This window comes from Lacerta agilis, chromosome 4 (genome assembly GCF_009819535.1).
Source record: "Lacerta agilis isolate rLacAgi1 chromosome 4, rLacAgi1.pri, whole genome shotgun sequence".
Classification (NCBI taxonomy): domain Eukaryota; kingdom Metazoa; phylum Chordata; class Lepidosauria; order Squamata; family Lacertidae; genus Lacerta; species Lacerta agilis.
This window is the reverse complement of record NC_046315.1, coordinates 9,091,354-9,113,273: the sequence shown is the minus strand read 5'-3', so window position 1 is coordinate 9,113,273 and position 21,920 is coordinate 9,091,354. Positions and strand designations below refer to the sequence as shown.

General features: G+C 45.3%; 2 protein-coding genes across 5 annotated transcripts in view; both read left to right on the top strand.

Annotated features, from left to right (window-relative positions):
* RSF1 (remodeling and spacing factor 1) overlaps positions 1 to 853 on the top strand; it is a 40,702-nt gene extending 39,849 nt beyond the window's left edge. The window contains exon 16 of the mRNA XM_033146011.1: positions 123 to 853. Within this exon, the coding sequence (XP_033001902.1) occupies positions 123 to 688 (566 nt within the window). The 3' untranslated portion in view covers positions 689 to 853. The remainder of the gene's footprint in view (positions 1 to 122) is intronic.
* A 12,376-nt stretch (positions 854 to 13,229) lies between these two features.
* On the top strand, positions 13,230 to 20,548 carry CLNS1A (chloride nucleotide-sensitive channel 1A). 4 transcript variants are annotated; one of them, XM_033146010.1, is made up of 7 exons: positions 13,232 to 13,397; positions 15,083 to 15,219; positions 16,082 to 16,204; positions 16,760 to 16,843; positions 17,255 to 17,428; positions 18,720 to 18,809; positions 20,385 to 20,548. In XM_033146010.1, exons 1-6 carry the CDS (start codon positions 13,279 to 13,281, stop codon positions 18,785 to 18,787), a joined length of 705 nt encoding a protein of 234 aa, XP_033001901.1. In that variant the 5' UTR covers positions 13,232 to 13,278; the 3' UTR covers positions 18,788 to 18,809; positions 20,385 to 20,548. The 4 variants fall into 4 exon arrangements, with proteins under 4 accessions (XP_033001900.1, XP_033001901.1, XP_033001898.1 ...); XM_033146007.1 differs by having other exon boundaries at positions 13,234 to 13,397; positions 16,760 to 16,870; positions 18,720 to 18,804; XM_033146006.1 differs by having other exon boundaries at positions 13,234 to 13,397; positions 16,760 to 16,870.
* Positions 20,549 to 21,920: the final 1,372 nt, after the last annotated feature.

The following is a 21,920-nucleotide window of genomic DNA, read 5'->3' as shown; positions in this document are numbered from 1 at the left end:
CCGCCTCCTTCCGGTTCAAGCAGCTTGCATGCGGAGCGTTCTGTGTAAACACAGGAGAGCGATGATAGCTGTTGCATGCCTTCAGATTTTGCTAACGGCTTTAAGTCTGATGCTTGTTCCAGAGAGCTACGTGTCTAAGAACTCCGAAGACGATAAACCCACCCAGGTGTCAAAGAGATCCATTCGGAAGCGCAGCCACAGCACGGACGAGTCCTCGGATGACGAGGACGGGGACAAGGAGGAGCGGCCCGTCCGGAAGCGGCTGAATCGCATCGAGACAGACGACGACGATGACAACTGCAGCAGCGCCAGCGACGGGGCAAGCAAGCCCGTGCCTGCCACCAGGCCTTCGGCAATCCACGGCCCGCAAGACGTCACCAAGAAGCCCTACCGGATAGAAAGCGACGATGAGGATGACTTTGATAACGTCGCGAAGGTCGAAAGCCCGTTGGACTACAGCCTGGTGGACTTGCCGTCCACCAACGGACAGAGTCCTGGGAAAACCATTGAGAACTTGATTGGCAAGCCCAGCGAGAAGGCTCCCGCCCCCAAGGACAGCACAGCCAATGCCAGCTTGGCACCCAACGGGACAAGTGGCCAGGAGGCAGGAGGACCAGAAGAAGACGAGGACGAACTTTTGCGAGTGACTGACCTTGTTGATTACGTCTGTAACAGTGAACAGTTATAAGACTTCCATTTTTGTGCTAATTTATTCCACGGTAGCTCATACCAGTGGGCCAGTTATTAAAAGGTGTTTTATTTTTCCTAGAAAACTCTCCACTACAGTATCACTTTTTAGCAGTCAGAAATTTCACCAGTCCTGCAGTTCGGGGTTATTTTTTCTCTCTCCCCCCCCCCCAACACCCGGTGAAGTGACCAGTCGTCGTTTTCTTGGAACTCTCCCCCCTCCTTTTTTGTGGTGAAAATTATTTTACTGTTCTAATTTGCTTCCTCCTCCACCTTTCACCCACTCCCGCAGTCCAGGTTAACTTCATCCACATGCAGACCTTGTAGTAAATGAGAGATTTGTATATTTTTGACTTTATATTTCCTGAGTGCACACAAATTGGGGTGGGGGGGGGAGAGAGGCTGAAAGAAAGCATTCCAAGTTGGTCGGGGCCCAAAATCTGAACTGTGGTGGGATGGAGGGAGGGAGGGAGGGGGAAGCCGGGGGGAGTGTGTGTGGGTCAGGGTACAGAAGCACTTGTACTCAAAACTTTTTCATAGGAGATATATATTCTATTTAAATGTTCACAACTTAGATTACAATTTAACATGCAGTTTTAAGGGGGAGGGGGGGTATCTTTACTGTTGCATTTTGTGACTTGTGGGTTAACTTGCCATAGTTCATTTTAGTAAATCACTTTCCCGAAAAGCAGCCTTGGTTAGAGAGAGAGAGAGAGAGAGAGAGAGAGAGAGAGAGAGAGAGAGAGAGAGAGAGGTCGAGGAAGAAAAAGCTCTCACGTAATCATTTGATTCAAAGCTTCCCCAACCCATAATAATTTAACTTTTTAAAGTGTTTTGTACAGTAAAAAGTGTAAAGCTATATAATGAGCTTTTGACAATTTGGAGCCATGCTAGCAGTGAGTGAGTTCATAACGAGGCTCTTCTTTTTAATGCGTTAATCTGCCTGGTGGTCTCTGCATATGATAACCTCTTGGGAGGAGATGCAGTTTTTGCTGTGAACAGATGATGGGGGCTCCTGTAAAGAGATAACTGGCCGCTTTTAAAATCCCTTTCTGTGCTCTTAGTATCTACTTCAAATTGAAGTACGCAAATGAAGCAGTTTTCCTTCTGGGAGGCTGTGTGTGTGTGTGTGTGTGTGTGTGTAAGATTAATTTTACCTATCAGTCCGGATGTTCTAGCAGATTTTGACAGTAGTTAACTGGCCTATAGGCTCCTTCGTGTTTATAATATGCATTTTAATAGTTGTCGCGTGACCAACTGATTTCTAAAGCGGGACATTTCTGGGGAAATGCATGATCCCCCCCCCCCCCAAGAAACTCCTGCTGTTGGAACTTGGGCAACATAACTCTGGGTGTGAGTGCCTGCTCTCTACTTCAAAAAAAAAAGTTTCTCTGCCCATTTTATAGCCAGTCAAACAAGAATATGGCTGGCCATGGTGTTTGCAACTTCATTCTTTCAGGTGTGTTTCAGGCTCTGTTATGTTCTCTTGTCTTGTATTTCTTTTTCTTTCCACACAATTTTTCACACAGATGGTTGGAAGAATACTCTGCAAAGCTTTGAAATCCAAAACGGCCATTTTACTCTGGTTTTCTTTTTCTCCTCCCCCTCAAAAACAGGGTTTTGTACTTTATTCTGGTGCTGGGTCCATTGCTGGCAATGGCTGCACCAGTCTTGCTGTGGGCATTGAGATGACAGCTCTCCTTCCCTTGCCTGTCTTGAATTTTTTTTTAGGCGTTTGTCTGTAGCTGAGCACTTCCGTGTTGTTTGTTTGTCTGTTCCATTGTGATTTCAACTGTGGCATTAGGCCTGTATAAAATACCTCGCACGAAAACCTTGGCTTTCCCTTTTTTTTTAAATGGCCTTTAATTCCTCTTTGGTTCTTTCTTTTCTCTCCCCTCCCCCTGCTCCCGATATCCACTCTCTACATGATAGCCACTCCACCAATTGTATTCTAGCAATGTGTATCTTCCACCTTTAGAATTTGAGAGCCCTCGGACCTTAAAAATAAATAAATACTAGCTCCCCCAAGCAGTGTTTTATGTAGTTAACAAAGCAAAGCCTTCCAGGTTGTATCGCATAACTTTGTTAGCAGCCATCTATTTGAATAAGAGAATAAAGTTAAAAAGCCACACAAATGCTGAAATTGTTCTTTAAACTGGTCCGTTGTCGTTTCCTTCTGCTTGAGCGCAGCACATTTTCGCTCTCTAGGTTTGCAGCAGAGCAGCCCACGGTGATTAAAATTCCTCAGCTAATGCAATGGCCACTTTCATGTATTATTATTTTTTAAAAAATAATGTTTTTAGAAGATGCAGGTCCTTGAAAATGTCTTCTTTTCCCCAAGAAGCAAGCAAATAGTCCTCACCTACACTCTGAAAAAGCAAAATGTACATTCCCAGTTGTGGTTGGCGATTAAATTTTTAGATGCCATATCTTGGAACTCTGGGTGAGGCTGGAAAGATCAGCAGCATTAAATGCCCGTTGACTGGCTCACGCATGACTCAAGATGCAGGCAGAGGGTAGCTTGAACCTCCTTTTTCACTAGTGTGAACTGGCGTGCTATGGGAGATCTCTCCTCACTCCCAATTGCCTGATGTTTGCCTTGCTATTAGGAGTGAGGAAGTTATGTAAGGAGACGTCTCTGGCAGAGCATTTGTAACCTGTCACACTGGGGAGTGGGAAAGAGAATATTGGACCCGCTCTTTTTTTTTGCAGGATAAAACTTCTGAGGTGCGCAAGGGTACTTGACCCCAGGGCCACATCGGAAGTCTGTGGGGGCAGGATGAAGCCCTGGCCTACCCATTCCCAATTGCACGTGTCTTTTCTCAGAAAAGGACGTCTGCAATCCTTCCTACCTTGCAATTTTCACTGACCTTTAAGAGTGTCGTGTGTGTACCTGCAACTTCTTGAAAACAGAAGCCTCCTCAAGGAGCTCCTTCATCTTATACTTGCACTGCAATTCTCTAGTTCTCGTATAACCAAGCCAGAGACATCATTTGTGTGCTTGGCACCATCACTTCTCCAGCCCTAGTGGGTATTAAGTGCTTGGCCAGTAACGTGTAATAGACATTTGTGGCATAGAGGCAACTTTGAGCTGTTCCTTGCAGTCAAATAGGACGAAGGGAACTAGCTGAAAGCTTGGCTTGTGATGGCTTTGCCGAATGGACTTCAGGAATTGTGTTTGAGAGAATTGTTCAGAACACCACCAGAAACCCCTGGAAGCAAGAGCATTTATTGATTTAAGTTTGCAGTGTTAGTGCTTCTGATGTTTGCAATAGTTGGAGGTATCAAACTAGAAAGGCATGCAGAGGGCTTGCAAGTAGGACAGTAGAATTGCTCTGGAAGAAAAGAGAGTGTTGGATATGTACTGTTTGTGTTGTATAAGGCACATTTGATGCTTCATGCACAAATAAATTCTGGTAGAATCTCTTGAAAAGGACTTCTGCTTGTTGGCTATTCATTTAGAAAAGTTATTCTAGCATAAAGTGCTGGAGCTAATCTTGGTGAACGCATTGACTTGCGTCCAACGCCCTCCAGTGAAAATCAGGACCAAGTAGACTTGGTCTTCTTTGAGCCAATCAGAGCATGGACTTGTTCCCTCTCTTGTCCCCATTTTTCAGATTCTTGCAAAAAGCAAAGTGACAACTCCCCTCCCCATCTGTCTCGTTTTAGGGAACAGCTCTCGGCTGGAGTCATAGGATGGCAGTGAGCTGAGTTTTACTTGGAGTAGACTCGTTGAAATGAGTGAACATGACTAACTTGGGCCCGTCAGTTTCGATAGGTCTGCTGGTTGAATGCCATCCATAGTCTTTTCTGTTGCCTGGCCTCGTCTGGTTGTCAGAACGTACTCATGGCTGCGCTGTTGGAAGACTTGAGCAGCCCTCTTGAGGCAAGCAGTGAATTGAGAATGAATGACGCCCCAATGGACATAGATTGAACCGTAGAAAGGCAGCAGAATTTGAAGAGAGGAAGCCAATGAGAAACTGGTGAAAAGGGCGGCTGCTGCTTCTCGAGGCGGGTTTCCACCTTCCTGCAGCATCGTGAGTTTTTAGTAAGAGGGCTGGAGAGCAAGCCCTAAGCAGCTTTGTGTAGCAGAGAGGGTGCAGTAAAATACTCCTGTGACTTCCACACCAACAAAACTTTCCACTGTAAACATTTTTATAGTGACTAACGTGGCAGGCAAATGGTGCATGGCTGCAGGATTGCGTTCCCTAAGATGTTAGCAAGGTCACCTTGTTTTGCTTCTTGCAATTTCATCTCGACTAAGTTTCATTTCTTGGACTGCCATTGGTGGACGAACGGTTATCCAATTTTATCTCTCCAACTTAGTGTGAAAAGCTGAAATACAGATCTTAAAGGCACATTTGTCCAAAGTCTGGTTCATTATTTTTTTAAAAGAATTAATCATTCAAGTAACAATGGTCACTGGTAGGCCAGTAATTTGAAAGGCAAGTCCTGCTACTTTGTTTAGGAGATTTTGTGTGTGTTACTTTGTTGCATTAACACTATTTACTATTCACAAATGTGTGTGTTACTGTGTTAACAGTAATGTTATACGTGAAACACCCTTCGTACGTTTTGCTAATTGTTTAGGAAGTGGTTCATTCTAGTTGAATTTGGAAAAGGCAGTCCTAGTGGTGTTCCTCCCCCCCCCCCAAACTGAAGGTCAGAAATATTTCCTCACAAATAAATTCACTTGGAATTGACAGGGATGCACATATCCTGTACGTGTGCATGTTTTCTTGGAAGCGAGTCCCACTGAGTTAAAGTGGGACTTAATCACAAATCAGTGTGCACAGGATTGCAGAACCACTTATTGGCAAATAATCATTATCGATTTAAGATCTGTTTCATTTACCTTTTCAACAGAACCTGCAAAGCAAGAATGGGAACTTTCTCCCAATATATTGATTGAAACCCTTCTTAAACTCCTAAATTTTTGCTTCCCTTTGGGAAGAGACCAGAGGATTCAAAATCTTTAGAAAGCTCCTAAGAGTTTATATTATGCCACACCTCACAGCTGACGCATTAAATTCCATATCTTGCTGAGCAGATTTTGATGGTCTCCCTTTAAGGTTTGCCTTTTCGTCCGGCCATTTGTGGGCTCTTTTTTTACGTTTGGGTGAACATACTTCCCTCCCAAATTAGCGTACAATCTCACTTCCTCCGTGGAGACTTGCAGGGGGGTGTCCAGCACCACAAGCTCTCTCTTTTCTTTACTAGCAGTTTCCATCCCAGTTTCACCCCTTCACCTTGAATAGACTCATCCTGTAGTACATAAGTGGCCGGGGGGGGGGGGGGAGAGAATGGTAGGGAGCCCCAATTCCAACCCCTTAGACCTGTTGCCCCCAGATCATTGCTTGCTGAACCAGTATCCCAAGTCCTGTTTGATCTTATGCACGATGTAAAAGATGGAGCCATTCCCACTTGTAATTGTGGAACCATATATACGTTTTGTTTTGCAAACGGAAGCATGGCAGCGAAAGGAGGAAGCAGAGGTTTGCAAAAGCCAGGGAACTTGGAGTGTGTCTCAGCGTTGAATCGCTGTGGCCCATTGAATGCTGCTATAGCCATTGACTGGGATTTGATGGGGGGTGCCTGGCAGAAATGATATTCTAGCCTTGTGATGGTGGCAGACTTGTTACAAGGCTCTGGGTACTGCGCATTCGAATACATGGTGTGCAGGTGTTCGGCTGGGGAAATGCTCCTGAAGCTTTAAAATGGGGATGACTCTCCATGTGTGTGTGTGTGTGTGTGTGTGTGTGTGTGTGTGTGTGTTTATATAGATATATATACACATACAGATGTGCGCGCACACACAAAGAAAGGGAAGCAGACACACAGTCCTGATTAAACGGAAGTCACTGATCCAGGTGTTAAAGGGCTTTCCCCTGCCTCCCAGCTAAAAATATGAATGCTACCAAACAATAGGCATGTCATATTGCTACCCTGCAGAAAGTGTTGCCCTGAAAACCGTATTGTTAAACTGAACGTCAGGAATCTGCAGTGTGTGTGATTTTTCAGGTACTATATATGTATCTTTTAAATTGCTGTGCGCTTGTGAGTGTCACAGTTTTAATATCTTTGTGTGGGCAAATTTGACTGAATACATGTTCAGGTGTCAGTGAGCTTTCAATGCTTAGCCATGGTTTCTTGGAAAAACCTAGAAATAGATGTTTTGATTCTCCCCCCCTCCCCTTTAAAAATCACGTCTGGGGTGCAGCTCTGCTACTATGAAGCAAGCAGAGTTAAATCAGTCACCTTTAAACATGTGCATTGAAGGATGCTACCCAAATGAATTGTGGCTTGGGCCCGTCCCTAAAGTTATGCAGAAGGAGGTGACAGAAATCTGGACTTGTACCACTTGAGAGACGGCATGCAGGCGAGATGATTTTTAAAGGTTTCCCTACATAACAAGCACCCTCTGCAAAGTAAATGTGCATCCCTGCATTGGGGTAGAGTGTTTTGCTTTTGTTTTTAGGATGAAGGAACATTCAGAACTCTTACCCATCGCATGCAGTCTGAAGTGGTACAGTCCAGAATTTAGCCAGCTTAATTCTGCATAATTTCAGAACATCTCTTGACTTCTTCCAAATCTACGGTTTAAAAACCCTCCACCAGTCCTCATTGTGTTAAAGGCATCCTGACAATTGGATGCCTTTAATAAACTAATTTAGTACTGCGTGGTGGGAAAATGTCTGCCTCTATAGGAGTAATAATCTTTCTTTCTTCCTTTCTTCTCCCACCTTAAAACATTGGGACCTATCCAGCATAAATGGCGTACTCGATCCTCTTTTGATTTCAGCAGGAGTGTGTTAAGGACGGATGTAACTATCATATTGAACTTTCACTTGGCTTGATTATGTCAGCCCTCCAAACAAAATAGCCAGTAAACAGCTGCCTTTAGTCTAAACTTAAAATAGCGCTGTTTGGAATGTTTCATAAATTGCATACAATTGAAACAGGGCTTTGGGTGGAGGGAAGCAGAGCAGCCAGGGATTGGGATTTCTGCAATGCCATGCGTATGTGAAAGATTTAAAGACCCAATTAAAGCTGTGCAACAAGAGAAGATCTTAGCAGTTCCTTGATTTGTGAAATCCAAGCTAGCAATTCTGGGGGATTCCACATGGCTGCTCTTACTTGTTAGATGGAAATTTCTCTCTCTTGAGCGACTGCTGTTGGGATAACGGGTTCTGTTCATGTGCTGTGGCGAGGGGGCGTTCGGCGAAACTACCGTTGCCCTATATTAAACAGCAAAGCTGCATTTCCTAGCCAGAAACTTGTTGTTTTGTCTGCTGTATATTTGTGCCTGTTGTTGATGCAGTCAGAACAGAAATGGTCAAGCATTTAAGTGTCTCTCTCTCTCCTACCCGCACTGCCTAGCATTGTGAGCAAGAGTTCATTTTCATACCCCTTCTAGTTACAGCCAGAGAAATACTACCCGATGCTTGTGTAGGTGTTGTCCATATTTCTGCACTTGCCCAATGTTCCCATTCTTCCGTTCCTAGAATTTAAGTTCACTTTAAAAAAAAAAAAAATGAAATCACCATCTTGTCTGGAATTAAGTTCTGTCTCCACAGTCAAGATCTTCTGAAATATTATTTGGTCGGTCCATAACCCTTACATCAAGTTTCTTGATCCTGCACTCCTCCTGTGCGCAGTCTCCCCCTCCTTCCTTCCCTCCCTCGCTCTCCCTTCCTCACCCAGCCCAATTTAATCAACTAGTGAGCCATTTCATTTAAGTCAGTTGACAGTCAGTGCCCAGTCAGGGTAGGGGAGCCTGTGCTGTTTTGTCGGCTGCTCCAGGGACTTCAGCATTGGTGGCAAAATGCAAAATTCCCCAAGAGAGATCAAGCTAGGAACAAAGGCGGGTAGGCAACCTAAGGCCCGTGGGCCGGATGCGGCCCAATTGCCTTCTCAATCTGGCCCGCGGACGGTCCAGGAATCAGTGTGTTTTTACATGAGTAGAATGTGTCCTTTTATTTAAAATGCATCTCTGGGTTATTTGTGGGGCATAGGAATTCGTTCGTTATTTTTTTCAAAATATAGTCCGGCCCACCACATGGTCTGAGGGACGGTGGACCGGCCCACAGCTGAAAAAGGTTGCTGACCCCTGAACAAAGGTAAGACGCACCTTGCAAGGTAAGAAGAGCACCCGCAATCCAGCACAGAATAGCAGGTGCTTGGCTCCCATGGTGAAATCAGGTACATACCGTGAGCTGGGTTCTGCCTGTGTGCCTTTGCCTGCTTGTGTACATGTTTGCTTGTACTTGATCACGCTTCCTGCATTGTCAAGTTTCACCGTTTTCCTAATCTGCGTCTTGTCTATTGGGCAGCTTCTTCTGAAACAGCCTAGCCGTACGGACATTGCATCGGTACAATTCCATAACAATTTGGGGGGGGGGGGGGGAAGTGATGGAGAGGAAGGGGTGCATCTTGCAGACTGATTTTAGTTCTCAAATGGCAGCGTCCCCATCTGTAGCTTAACATTTCATTCTCTGTTACCGTAAGATGATCACAATGCATTTTTGTGGATCCTCCCCCCCCCCCCAGCAAGATTATTGGGTACATATTCTGGCCGAAAGGGCAGTGAGGCAGCATTGCTGTATCAGGAACTGGTGGGGACTCACTCTGGACTGGCACACTTGGGCAGACTAGCTTCACTACCAATCTGTTCTAAGGGAGTGAAGTTTCTCCCTCTGGAGGCAGGGGACAGTTAGCCTTAGCTGTTGGCTTGTCGTGTAACAGTGAGAGGCAGATACTTGTCTTCCTAACCAGGACTAAAGTTTTGACGTGATAGCAAAGCCCGGCATCTAATGCAACGTGATTTAAAGCGTTGCATCTTTCCCTTGCATGAATACGACTTTTGTTTCAGGATGAGGGGCAGGGGGTGGGCAGCGAGCCGTCGGCCAGTTTCTTAGCTCTGCTCTACAGAAATTTGCTGTTTTGTTCCACGAGGAAAAGCCACGTCAGGCGAAAGGTGGCTGGTTGGCCTGCTGCTCATTGTCTTGTACACGGTTCAGTAGATCTTGTGCAGATACAGTGGTACTTAATTCGTTCCGGAGGTCCGTTCTTAACCTGAAACTGTTCTTAACCTGAAGCACCACTTTAGCTAATGGGACCGCCCGCTGCCGCTGCGCCACCAGAACACGATTTCTATTATCCTGAAGCAAAGTTCTTAACCTGAAGCGTTATGTCTGGGTTGGCGGAGTTTGTAACCTGAAGCGTACGTAACCTGAAGCGTACGTAACCTGAAGCGTACGTAACCCGAGGTACCACTTAGTTGGTCTCTAAGGTGCTAACGGAAGGAATTTTTTTATTTTGTTTTGACAATGGCAGACCAACACGGCTACCTACCTGTAACCCGAGGTACCACTGTATCTGCTAGGCCAGGGGTAGAGAACATCTTGTTGGACACAAATTCCCATCATTGTTTTTCAGCCAGCATGGCCAATGGTCAAGGATGGGAGCTGTTGTCTCTGCAGGGCCACCAGTTCCCTATTCTTGCGCTGGTGAACTGTTGTTTCAATACTCTTTATTTTTGAAAAAAATAAAAATGAAAACTAGGTGACTTTTTCAGATTAAGTCTTGCAAACTACTCCATATTATTTGTGCTGGCTCTGCACCCAGGGGACGGCGTCTCATACTTCCCATTCCTGCACCTTTTCCTTGTGGGGAAGGGAGTGTGCACCTTTTTCACAGTGGAGGGGGTTCCAATTTCTGCAGTCACTTCTCTTATTTTGAGGACTTGTACTGATTGGGCTACTGCAAATGTTACAAGGTGTGTGTGGTGGTGAAGCTCACAGGTCTGGCTTGGAGCCATGTGTGCACTGATCAGCCTGGCAAAGTAATTTTCTAGCACAGGGCCATTTCATTGTATTTTATAATTGAAGCTTTCTAAATCTTGACCTTTGCCATTGAATCGGAGCCTCTTTCTTCTTTGCACCCGCCCGGCCCAAATGCTTACATCTTGGGTTAAATGCAATCTGCCAAGGCTCCTCTCTGATGTCTCCCTTAATTTAGCAGAACTGCACTGAAGCCGAGCAACGGAGATGGCATCCTTTGGGAGCAGAGAACAACTTTAGCACTACTGCATGGCCAGAATTTTCCCACCTTTAACCTTTTTCCTTCCCCCACCCCATTCAATATAAAAGTAATATTGGTAAATTTGGGGTGGGGGAGAGGGACCTGCTTTGGCCAGTCTCTGCTAAAATAAATTATTGTACAACATGTTTACTAAAAAAGAAAAATCATGAATTGCTTGCATTTTGAAAGGAACGGACACCGGGAGTTTTATGTGTGGCCTGTGCATTTTAAGGCTGCTTCATAACAAGCCTGCATAGTTTCTGCAAAAGTTGGTGCCTCTTTGTTTGGTCTGAGAAGACAGATCAGGAAGCAGTTTCCAGCCCAGTGCATTATTGGCAGAATCTGCATTGCGCCTCAGAAGTGATGGTGCACATTTATTTTCCCTTGCGAAGATCATTTCCATGCCTTTTTTTTTTTTTAAAGAATGTTGCATCTGAAGTGGCCATTTAGAGGGGGAAGTGAATACCTTGGGGGAAAGAACTGGAAGTGTGTCTTCATTGTTGTACATAAATCCTGGGTTGCTTTCTCTCTTTCCTCTTTCCGTTTCCAACTCCCCACCCCCACCCCCAGTAAACTCACTTGCATGGAAAACTTAACTTGAAATGGAGAGTCCCCATGCCCTCAACACTCAAAAGTGGTTAACTGCAGTTGACTAACAGCTGGTGTTTTTAGCTTTGCAGTACATGACTGTTTAAATACTGTATTCCTTGTAAATGAAGTTTAAAAAAAAAAATGTTACGGCTGGTGCCAATATTTTTGTTATTGAAATGTTCAATGTCGTCTCACTACGGTCTGGTCAGAGCTCTTTGTGTATAAGCCGGGCCTGCAGCCTTTTTCTAGCTCGGAGGCCTAATTGTGTAACTTTTTTTTTCTTTCATAATGTTTTTTTTTGTTTATAATATCTACTGTCATTTCTTTCATATAAATATGACATGTAAATTGTCATAATAAAAAAATCATTTAAATAAGTTGATGTACAGAGAAAGTGTGAGAGAAGCCGCACATTCCTTTGTCATGACATCGTGGAAGATGGCAGGTACCATGAGAAAAACCGTTAAATCAGATTCACTAATTTTACTCCAGACGGACAGATTGATAAATGGCTTTTAAGAATAAAAATCAAGAGAGCTGAACAGAGATCAACAGAAAGATGTCAAAAAGGGGAAATGTAAAGAATGTACTGTAATGTGTTGGTAAGAACTAAAATGTGGAGCGATCCAGGTGAGGATTGGGGGGCTTTCAATGGATTTTAAAGTTAATCATAGAATCATAGAGACCACAAGGGCCATCCAGTCCAACCCCCTGCCAAGCAGAAGTTAAATAAACCAGTGTTCATTATTGAAGGCAGCCCTGCAGAGGGAAGTTTTTTAAAATGTTTTATTATGTTTTTATATATGTTTTATTATTATCATCATTGGCCATTTGTAAGCCAGGTGGAGGTGATGCAGTTTTACCCAATTTTCATTTAGCTGCAGTAGGAAGTTGGGAGAACCTGAAATGAATACTATTTTCTTCAAAAAGTGAGAGAATTGGTAATGTAGGAGAGGTCTAGTTTAGGTCCCGAGAAGTGTTTGGCAGGAATGTCTCTCCATTTCCTTTTTCACTTATTACTTATTACTAATTATTATTACCAATTTCGTTGCAACTTATACTGGGATGTCCTGTGCCTTGGATTGGCTTTCGAAAAGCCCAGCTTCCTTGAGCCCCTATGTTACCTGGCACACCAAACCGCCCTACACCGCAAGGTCGGTTTGCAGCAGGCAGCGCATGCGCGAAATAACTCGGCGTCGACCCCACACGATTCGGCCTCCGCGATTCCCGGCGGCCGTAACCCTTCAAGCCAAACAACTGGCCCTCCAGATGTTTTGGGGCATCATCCCTGACCACTGGCCCTGTTAGCTAGGGATGATGGAAGTTGTAGTCCCAAATCATCTGGAGGGCCGAGTTTGGGAATGCCTGCTTCAGGCGCGGCGGGACTACAGTTCCCATTATCCCTGGCGGCCGGCCGCACTCGCTGAGGTTGACGGGAGTCGGAGTCCAACGCCACGCCAGGGAGGCCCCGCCCACAGGTTCGGCCTTCCCTCAGTTCTCAGCCTGGGAGGGCGGCGAGTCCCTTAAGCATCGACGGGAGGCAAAAGGGGACAGGTTCCCCCGTCACCCTGTGGTTTATTTATCCTTCTTCCTACCGCCGTCGCGCCTTTTTAAAATATATTTTCTGAAGTGTTTATTGGATTCCAACATGGCGTCTGCCTCCCCGCGTAAGGTCTATGGAGAAGGTCACGTGACGGTAACAATAGAGACGCGGGGGCGGGGCTTCGCGTCTCTATGGTGACAGCGGTTGCGCGGGGAGAGCGGAGAGCGCTTCCGGGTCGACTGGGGGGAGTTGCGTGCGCGCGCTTCCGGTTTCGTTGCTTTCCCCACCCCCCACCCCCGTCTTTGCTTTCCAGGCGCGGTAGCGCGAAGAGGCGCTGGGAGGATCTCCGTCCTGACGCCGCCGCCGCCGCCGCCATGAGCTTCCTGAAGCCTCTCGCGGCGCCTACCGAGGGGGTCCGGCTTCGGCAGCCCGACACGGAGGCCGTGCTGGGGGGACGAGGCCTGGGCACCGGGAGCCTCTACATCGCCGAGAGGTGAGAGACAGAGGCCGGCCTCTGCGGTGAGGCTTCAGGGGCTTCGCCTGCGGAACTCCATGCCACAGGGCTCGGGGGTAACATAGAAAGGCAGCTGGAGAAATTCACGCGGGCGGACGAGAGAGGCCCGTTATTCTTGACGGAGCCTCCCCGCTCAGAAGCAGTCTACCCTTCGAGGTCCTGCTGTGACGGACAAGCCATGGGACAGCTTTGATGCTGTAGGGTTGTTTTTTTGGCTGGATTTAGCTGGCCAAGGGAACGTGGACCAAATGCACTCTTTGGCCTGTTGGGGCTCTTTATTAGGCTTACATGTAGGAACATCGTTGCGATTAATGCATGTGGTTCTTTATGCCCCGCCTTTTTCTCTGACAGGGAGTCAGTGCTGCTTACAGACGAAAATAACAGTTTAAAAAAGTGGGGGTGGGAGAGCAACAATAATGCAGAAAACAGACGTTAATAGAAATGAAATTATATATAAATACAAAATAGTTGTTACAAACAAAATGGTTTTTGGAAACACACCAGTTGAAAAAAAATTCAAAATAGCTGGACAATATATACCAGAAAATGAGACACAAACAATAAGAGATGAGTGCCCTTCATGCCCCGGTTGTGAAACTCCTAGTTCCCCATTGTAGTCCCTACCTAGACTTTTGGTTTAGTCCAGTAGGACTCAACCTTCAATAACGGTGTAGAGTTAAAAATATGCTGATACCCATGCCTAGGATTTGTCAGGTCCAATGAGGCTGGTAGGGGAATAATGGACGCTAGATCACAGGGCATTCATGGTCTTGGATACTTGATGCAGAATCCTTGGCTGACACAAAATACCGTAAGTTTTTTCCTGTTGGGGTTTGGGTGGGCAATGGCCTTGGAACCTAATGAATACTGCTATTTTCGCCTTAACCAACCTGGTGCCCTCCAGAAGTTTTGAACTGCAGCTCCCATCAGCCCCAGCCAGTACAGCTGAGATATTATCACTGTTAAGTGACAGCAGCTGGGGGTGTGCAACAGAATGTCTTTTTCACCCTATCCTCCTTAAATCTTTACCTGTTGTGCTCTTTTGGGATGCTGGTGGGTGTCATCTCTGAACCTGAGTATTCATTGCTAGTGTATGAGAGAGGGAATAGTATGGGGTAGGTTTATTAACCAGGATACCATAAAATGTCAGACACATGCTTTTTTCTTTGCTTACACTTTCAACATTTTATAGTTCAGTCTGCAGTAGACTGAATTTCTGGACTTCGAACATCTTCCTGACTTCTGATTCCTTAAGTTTAAGCCCTCCCTTCTGCACCCAGGTGGGAGCTGCTCGTATAGGACAATGGAGAAATCCAGGATTTTAGGAGAGCTGTGATTGGGCAGCAATGATATCTTACACATCCCTTTGTCCTCCACCCTGAAAAGGAATAGACCTTATCAGTGTTCAAGGACTCAGTCCTGACAGCAAGAAGACTTGGGTGGCAAAGCAGGGGCAGTGTGGGGTGTGGTCTGAGGAGACCTCCAAGGGCCAGAGAGAGAGGTGATTTGGCCCTCGTGCCTGAGGTTCCCCACCCCTATTTAATTCCTCATTCTCCTAGGACACTGGTGGTCTATAGTAGGGACCTGGCTTGGAAGAAGGATGGAGCTCCTCTATGACATAACTAAAACCACTTTCGTTTTCTTTGGGTTTCCTCCCCCACCAGCCGCCTGTCATGGATAGAGACTTCAGGCCTCGGGTTCTCGTTGGACTATCCCATCATAAGCTTGCATGCCATCTCCAGGGATCTGAATGCCTATCCGTGGGAGCATTTGTACGTCATGGTAAATGCAAAGTTTGAAGGTACGGAAGAGAGACGGTCTAGTGAAGTGGCCGAGGCATTGGGTTCGAATCTCTGCTGCATCATGAAGTTCGCTGGGTGGCCGTGGGCAAACCATGAGGTTTCAGCCTAGCTTACTTGCAAGGTTGTTGTGAGAGTAAAATGGCACCATGTCTTCCTTTGATGGAACCAGCTTGATGGCAGATAAATGTAACTAAAAGGGAGGAAAGTAAGTAGCATAGGCCTTAGCATTTATTAGTTTATTAGCAAAATCTATATATCACTTGATTGTAGTAAAACCGCTAAGCTGTTTACAAGCACCCAGCTATTCCAGGGTTTTCTTGGCTTAGTGTTAAAAGTTCTTCATCTTTTTTTAAAGCAGCACTGGACACTTGAGGAAATAACCCATGAAAGACAACATCCCCCCCTCCCCTTGTGAGTGTTCAGTAGTATCTCCTCTAGTGCTTATGACAACTCTTAGAAAATTCACTCACTTCCCATCCTGCAGCTCAGAAGTAGAGGATGCTTAGCATGGAGTGTGGCATTTGCTTCAGAATTCACTTTCCTGGGGTGAATTAGTTTCTGTTTTTTAAAAAAACAAGTTTCTAGACCTCATGGTTCTTGTCATGTTCGTAGTGCCTTGTGAAATCTCACAAGCCCAGGGCTGCTAAATCATGTTTCCAGTGGTCTTGGTCAAGAATTTCATAGTTCCATGTTCTTCATGGTAACCAGCAGAAAGAAGCAGGCTATGCAAATTTCCAGGCCTGTACAGCTGATGTTTATACTTTGATGAACTGCTTTTATATGTTTAAAATGATATGGATCATTCTTCAGTTAGCATTATTTCAGATAACTTGACAACACAACTGTGTTTGAATTTCTTTGTAGAAGAATCAAAAGAAGATGGCATGGGAGAAAAAGAGGAGGAGGAAGAGGAGGAGGATGGCAGCAATGATGATCTTGAGCCCATTTCAGAATTCAGATTTGTACCCAGCGACAAATCGGCTTGTAAGTAGGAGGAACAGCACAGCTCAGCACAGCTTCCATGGCTAGAATAATGGTGCGCAGGTTGCTGTTGTGAAGTTGGATTGCCTCTGCACTCAAGATGGTGGAGCAGGACCTGGGATTACCAATTTACTTCCAGAGGCAGCCTTGCTCTGCACAGCAAGTGTTGGAATGAATGTGGCACCTGTGGATGTGAGCACCACCCCTCATTCCAGCATAACTTGCTCCTATCAGGAGTATCTCAATAGAAGCTTAGTCTAACCAGAGGGCTATGTATAACATCCATCATTGACTTGTGGTTGCGGCCAGCTGAACGAATCTCGAGTAGTTCCTTCAGATTGTTTGCTTGCTAGCTGTTCTGTTTTGTTTGTGCTTGCAAGGTTCTGTTTACGAGCTTCCCATTGAGGCATGTGGTTGGCCACTTTAGGAACAGGATGCTGGACAAGATGGGCAATTGGTCTGATCCAGCAGGGCTCTTATGTTTTTATTCATCCATGTCCATTTTATTTGATTGCCAGTGAACAAATTGTGCATTTCTCTGTGTGTGTTTTTCCCCAGTGGAAGCTATGTTTTCTGCCATGTGTGAATGCCAAGCCCTGCATCCTGATCCTGAAGACGAAGACTCTGACAACGATTACGAGGGTGGAGAATACGACGTGGAAGCCCACGGTAAGAGGGCTGTGGTGGGTTCCCTTAATTTTCAGAGAACGTCCATATGGCATAGAATAGGCCACAATTTTGGTCAGCTTTGTGTGCCTCCAAAGATGAAAATTGAGGCAAAACTGGCTTTGAACCAGTAGGCTTATATGCTGCTGGACTCCCTACAGCACAAAGTGGTTTATAACAGTTGCAGAAATAATTTAGCATCATGAGGAATGGGAATTTCAGTAAATACGCGTACATAATGCAAACAGTTGGACATTTGACACAGCGTTGATTATATTACTGAAGTAGCTGTTGGATTTCTCCAAAATAAATTAATGGCAGCTATATCTTATGCACCTATCTGTTCTAATGTTAGCTTGCAATTTGGGTTTTATTTGTTTGTTGCAGAAATTGGCCAAGGTGACATTCCATCCTTCTACACTTACGAAGAAGGCCTGTCGCGTTTAACTGCTGAGGGCCAGGCTACCCTGGAGAGGCTGGAGGGCATGCTGGCACAATCTATAAGCACTCAGTACCACATGGCTGGGGTACGGACAGAAGATTCCATCAGAGACTTTGAAGGTGAGTTTTAACCGTCCGCTGCTGTGTTGGATGGGCTCCTCTCCCTGCAGCCTGGTATTATTACAAGGTAAAGTAAGCTCCTTATAGCCACATTGGAGCCAGTGGGTTGGATTTTGCCATATTTTGCCTTGGTCCAGTGCCGAGGGCCTTCTGGCGGTTCCCTCACTGTGAGAAGTGAGGTTACATGGAACCAGGCAGAGGGCCTTCTCAGTAGTGGTGCCTGCCCTGTGGAACGCCCTCCCAACAGATGTCAAGGCAATTGTTTAGGGAAGTTTTTAAACTGTGATATTTTAAATGTATTTTAATGTTTGGTGGAAGCCGCCCAGAGTGGCTGGGGAGACCCAGCCAGATGGGCGGGGTACAAATAAATTATTATTATTATTATTATTATTATTATTATTATTATTATTATTATTATTATTTATCTAGTACTTGTTTTAAGCAATAAGCAACTCTTTTAGAAGACATCTGAAGGCAGCCCTGTTAGGGAAGTTTTTAAATGTTTAATGCGGTATTATTTTTAATATTCGGTTGGAAGCTGCCCAGAGTGGCTGAGGAAACCCAGCCAGATGGGCGGGGTATAAATTTATTTTATTTTATTTTTATTTTTGAAAGGAGCTTGTTGAGGCTTCAGCTCAGAGTGTGCTAAGCTATCCTTGCACCATGGCTGTGTAGAGGGGCTGTTGCCTGTATCTGCTCCAGTTAAAGGACTGGCCACCTTAAGGTTTTGCTGCATCCCAGGCTGCCTCTGCTAGCATTTTCGAAAGCACAGAGTCTGAATCCCACCTGTTCATCCTTCATCCTCCCGTGCACACACTTATTTGGAAAAACACTCTTAGGTAATCCTGTCAACACTGGACATGACAATAGTGTGTGAGATTTATGGTGCGTTACAAAGAATCTCTCTTTTTTTAATGACATGAAGCACTTTCTTTATCCGATTGGCTATGTTTGCTTGTTTATAGTATTTTTGTAAGTTTTTTAGAATAAAGAAATGGTTACTTTGAGCTCCTGGGGACTGAATCAGATCATGCTTTAGAGGAGTGAAATCTCTTCTTATGTAGGTACTTCGTAGCTTCTCCTCTCTCTTTCTTTCATTGATTGCTTTGATCTGTGGTCAGGGGCTGTGCCAAGTTGGTGGAGGGCAGGCTTTGACAATATCCTTTTCGGTTCCTCCTTCGATTTTATGACGCTCAAGCCAGCCTTGTCTTTGCAGCAGAGGACACTAGTTCCTTTGTAGTCTCCCTTCATGTCTCCAAAGGTTTCAGTCCGTTTCTTCCTTTGCTTCTAGATGGAATGGAGGTGGATGCATCCCCAGCAGTTGCTGGGCAGTTTGAAGACGCAGATGTTGATCACTGAGGAGGGTGTGGGCTGCTGTAAGGTTTGCCATCTTAATTTCCTCTCCCTTCCATGTAAGGCAGTTTGGTTTTCCTAATCCTTCTAATTCATTAACTTGCTGAAAAATGCCCAGCTTGCTTAGATTTCACCCCACCAGTTCACCCTATGCTCAAACAGCATATAAAGCAGACTTAATTTTTTAAAAACCTCCTTTTAACTAAAAAAAGTTTTCATCTGTTAAATGCTACATTATAAGGGTATGGTGACTTTTGAGCTAATTCTCTGTGTGCAATATCTGAGATACCCGGTCTCAGAATTTAGATCCCTGAGGATGGTTTGTTGGTTTTATCTAGGTGATGTCTACCCCACATTATCACAAAATGATATTCACAGGTTACCGTGCAAAAGTAAAAACCATAATAAAGCAAAAATGTGCCATGAAGCTCGCCAGGTGACCTTGTGCTAGTTGTTTTCTCTCTGCCTCTCCTATCTCACGGGGAGGTTCACAACAAATGTATGAAGACAAAACGAGGAATGTGAAACTTATATACTCTACTGTATTTCACCACGTAATCATCAGATTTTATGCCAAATGCACTTTTCCAAAAAGTGGGGTGTGACCATTACGTGAAGCCCGTGCCAGAGCTGCTCAGTCTCAGTCGAGGCCCCCGCCCCAGGCCCTGTGCCCTCTGCATCCTCTGGAGGCGCACAAAGGTTCTGCTGGGGCAGAGATGGAGGAAGGGGTTGTGCTCAGCCACTGCCTCCATTAACTTGGCTGAGCCAGGGCTGCCTGTTGCTGCCGCTGTGCGCTGAGAGTGGAGGGACTGACTCCTGCTTCCAGCATCCAGCAGCAACATCAGGCAGCCGCAGCTCCACCAGCTGCACGGTGCTAGCCACCCCACCTGCACCTTGCAAAGTGGGGCCGCCTGATGCTGCTGCGGAGCACTGGGGGATTGGCAGAAGCAGCAGGCAGCCTTGGCACTACTCCGTGCCTGTTGGCAATGGCGGACCGTTTGCCGCGAGTTGGCCAAGCCCAGGGAAGAGGCCAAGACAGCCTGGGAACTCATGGGCAGGTTTGCGAGGGGAGCAGGAGTGCCTTTGGCTGGAAGAGGAAAGGAAGGGGGGGCTGAGTCCTAGCCGAGGCTCAAAATGTTCCATGTGACAATTACACGATGAAAGATAATTTTTGGAGTGAAAAAAACAGGGTGCAACTACTATGCGATGGCAATGATTATGTGGTGAAATACGTTAACACCAACTCATAAAATACCATTTATGGCATTGTTTCTCCCACTCCGGCTGTGTTCCATTGTCCTCACCGCCCTGTGCTACACCCATATACCTTTGTTACTGCTTTTTGTCCCCTTGCTACTCCCTGCCAAGTCTATAAAGCCAGTTAAAATAAACATTGGCCATCACGTAGCCTAGCATTTAAGTTCTCTTTGTACGTAATTGTGGGTTTTCCAGTGCTTACCAGAACAGCTCTGGCTCAAAACCATGCCAAGAGGTCCCTGGTGCGTTGTAGCAGCTTTGCTCTCTTGCCCTATGCTTGCTTTTTTCTGTAAACCAAAAATAAGTCCCCATTGCTGAACCCATCCATGTCTTGTCTGTTTTCCAGATTCTCCTCTCGGCATTTTCAGAACAGGCTCTCCAAGCTTGAAGATGTTATATCAGGAATTGCCCTTTCGGTATTATTGACCTAAATATGGGTATTTAGGTCTGTAAATGCTTTTATAGATGTGCTGATATAAAACAGGATATGACACTGTGGGGCTGGCTTTTAAAAAAACAAAATGTAAGAACTTGAGAAAGTATAATACCCTTGCGTTTGAAAGGAGGGATTAATCATGGGTTATTACTGGAAAGCCTTTACAGAAATGATAGAAATTAAAGAATAAAGTTGTACTTAGAACAGAATTCTAGATTGTCCTAGAATTTCCCCCATATTTTTGTGCCTGTTTATCCACAGCTGACAATGTCTGACATGAGTTTAGCTAAAGAGGCAAGAGGTACGGCAGGGCTGCAGAGACAAACACATTGTAAAAACCTTTCAAGGGATTGGCTCATTCCATTGGACGCTCTTGCTTTCTCATGGTTTTAGTGGTCCGGTTTGGCGTCAGGATGGCATTTGTATTGCCCCCAGATGGTAAACTTCTTATGTTTTTGTTATAAATAAAAACAAAATGGTTCAATAAATATAATTTTTGTATCTTACAGACTACCTTTTTGTACGTTCTTTCTGTGTCACAGAAAACTTTTTTTTTCATATTCAAGGTTTGGCTAGTTCCCCCTTTCTAGTGCTTCATGTGTCTTCCTGGGCTCAAGGGCTCCGTGCTGTTGCAGAAGATGACAAGCAGACACGATATAGGTATATAAAATGGTGCACAGTGTGGAGAATTTGGGGCCATCCAATGAAGCTGAATGTTTGAAGACGCAGCACAGACAAAAGGAAGTACTACTTAACACAGCACATAGCTGAACTGTCAATTTTGCTTCCACAAGATGTAGTGGTAGATTAGACTAATTCCTAGAAGATGGCACTTGGTTCTGCTTCCATTGGCAGAGTCACTGCCCCTCTAAATGCCAGCTGCTGCGAATCACAAATAAGGAGTGTTCTTGTACTCAGATCCTGAATACGGTTTTCCCATTGGGGCATCTGGTTGGCCACTGTGAGGACAGGATGCTGGACTAGATGGGCCTTTGCACTGATCTAGCAAGGCTCCTCTTACGTTGCACTTCGCCCTCCTGATACACACATCTGCCTGGGGGCTTGCAAACGTGGAGCTCTGTTTCCCTAATTTATACTTCTTGAATTGTGTAGTGTATAGTTCACACATATTGGACTCTATCCGAGTTAGCCTATATGCAAATGTGAAGTTCCTCATACTGAATGACAGGCAGGCATGGGGAGTGGCAATTTTAATTCCCTAACACATTGGTCTTCAATTGGAGGATTGGGGTCCACTAGAGGATCACAGCCTGATCCCAAGTGGGTAGCAACAGGAGCACCACCACCGGTCATATATATGGTAAAAGATTAAGAAGTGGGTTCCCAAATGCATGTTTGGGTTAAAAGTGAAAAAGTTGAAATACCTGTACGATTTGAATGTCAGCACAGGGCTTTTGGTTATTAGTGTCCTCTTGTTTTCTGATA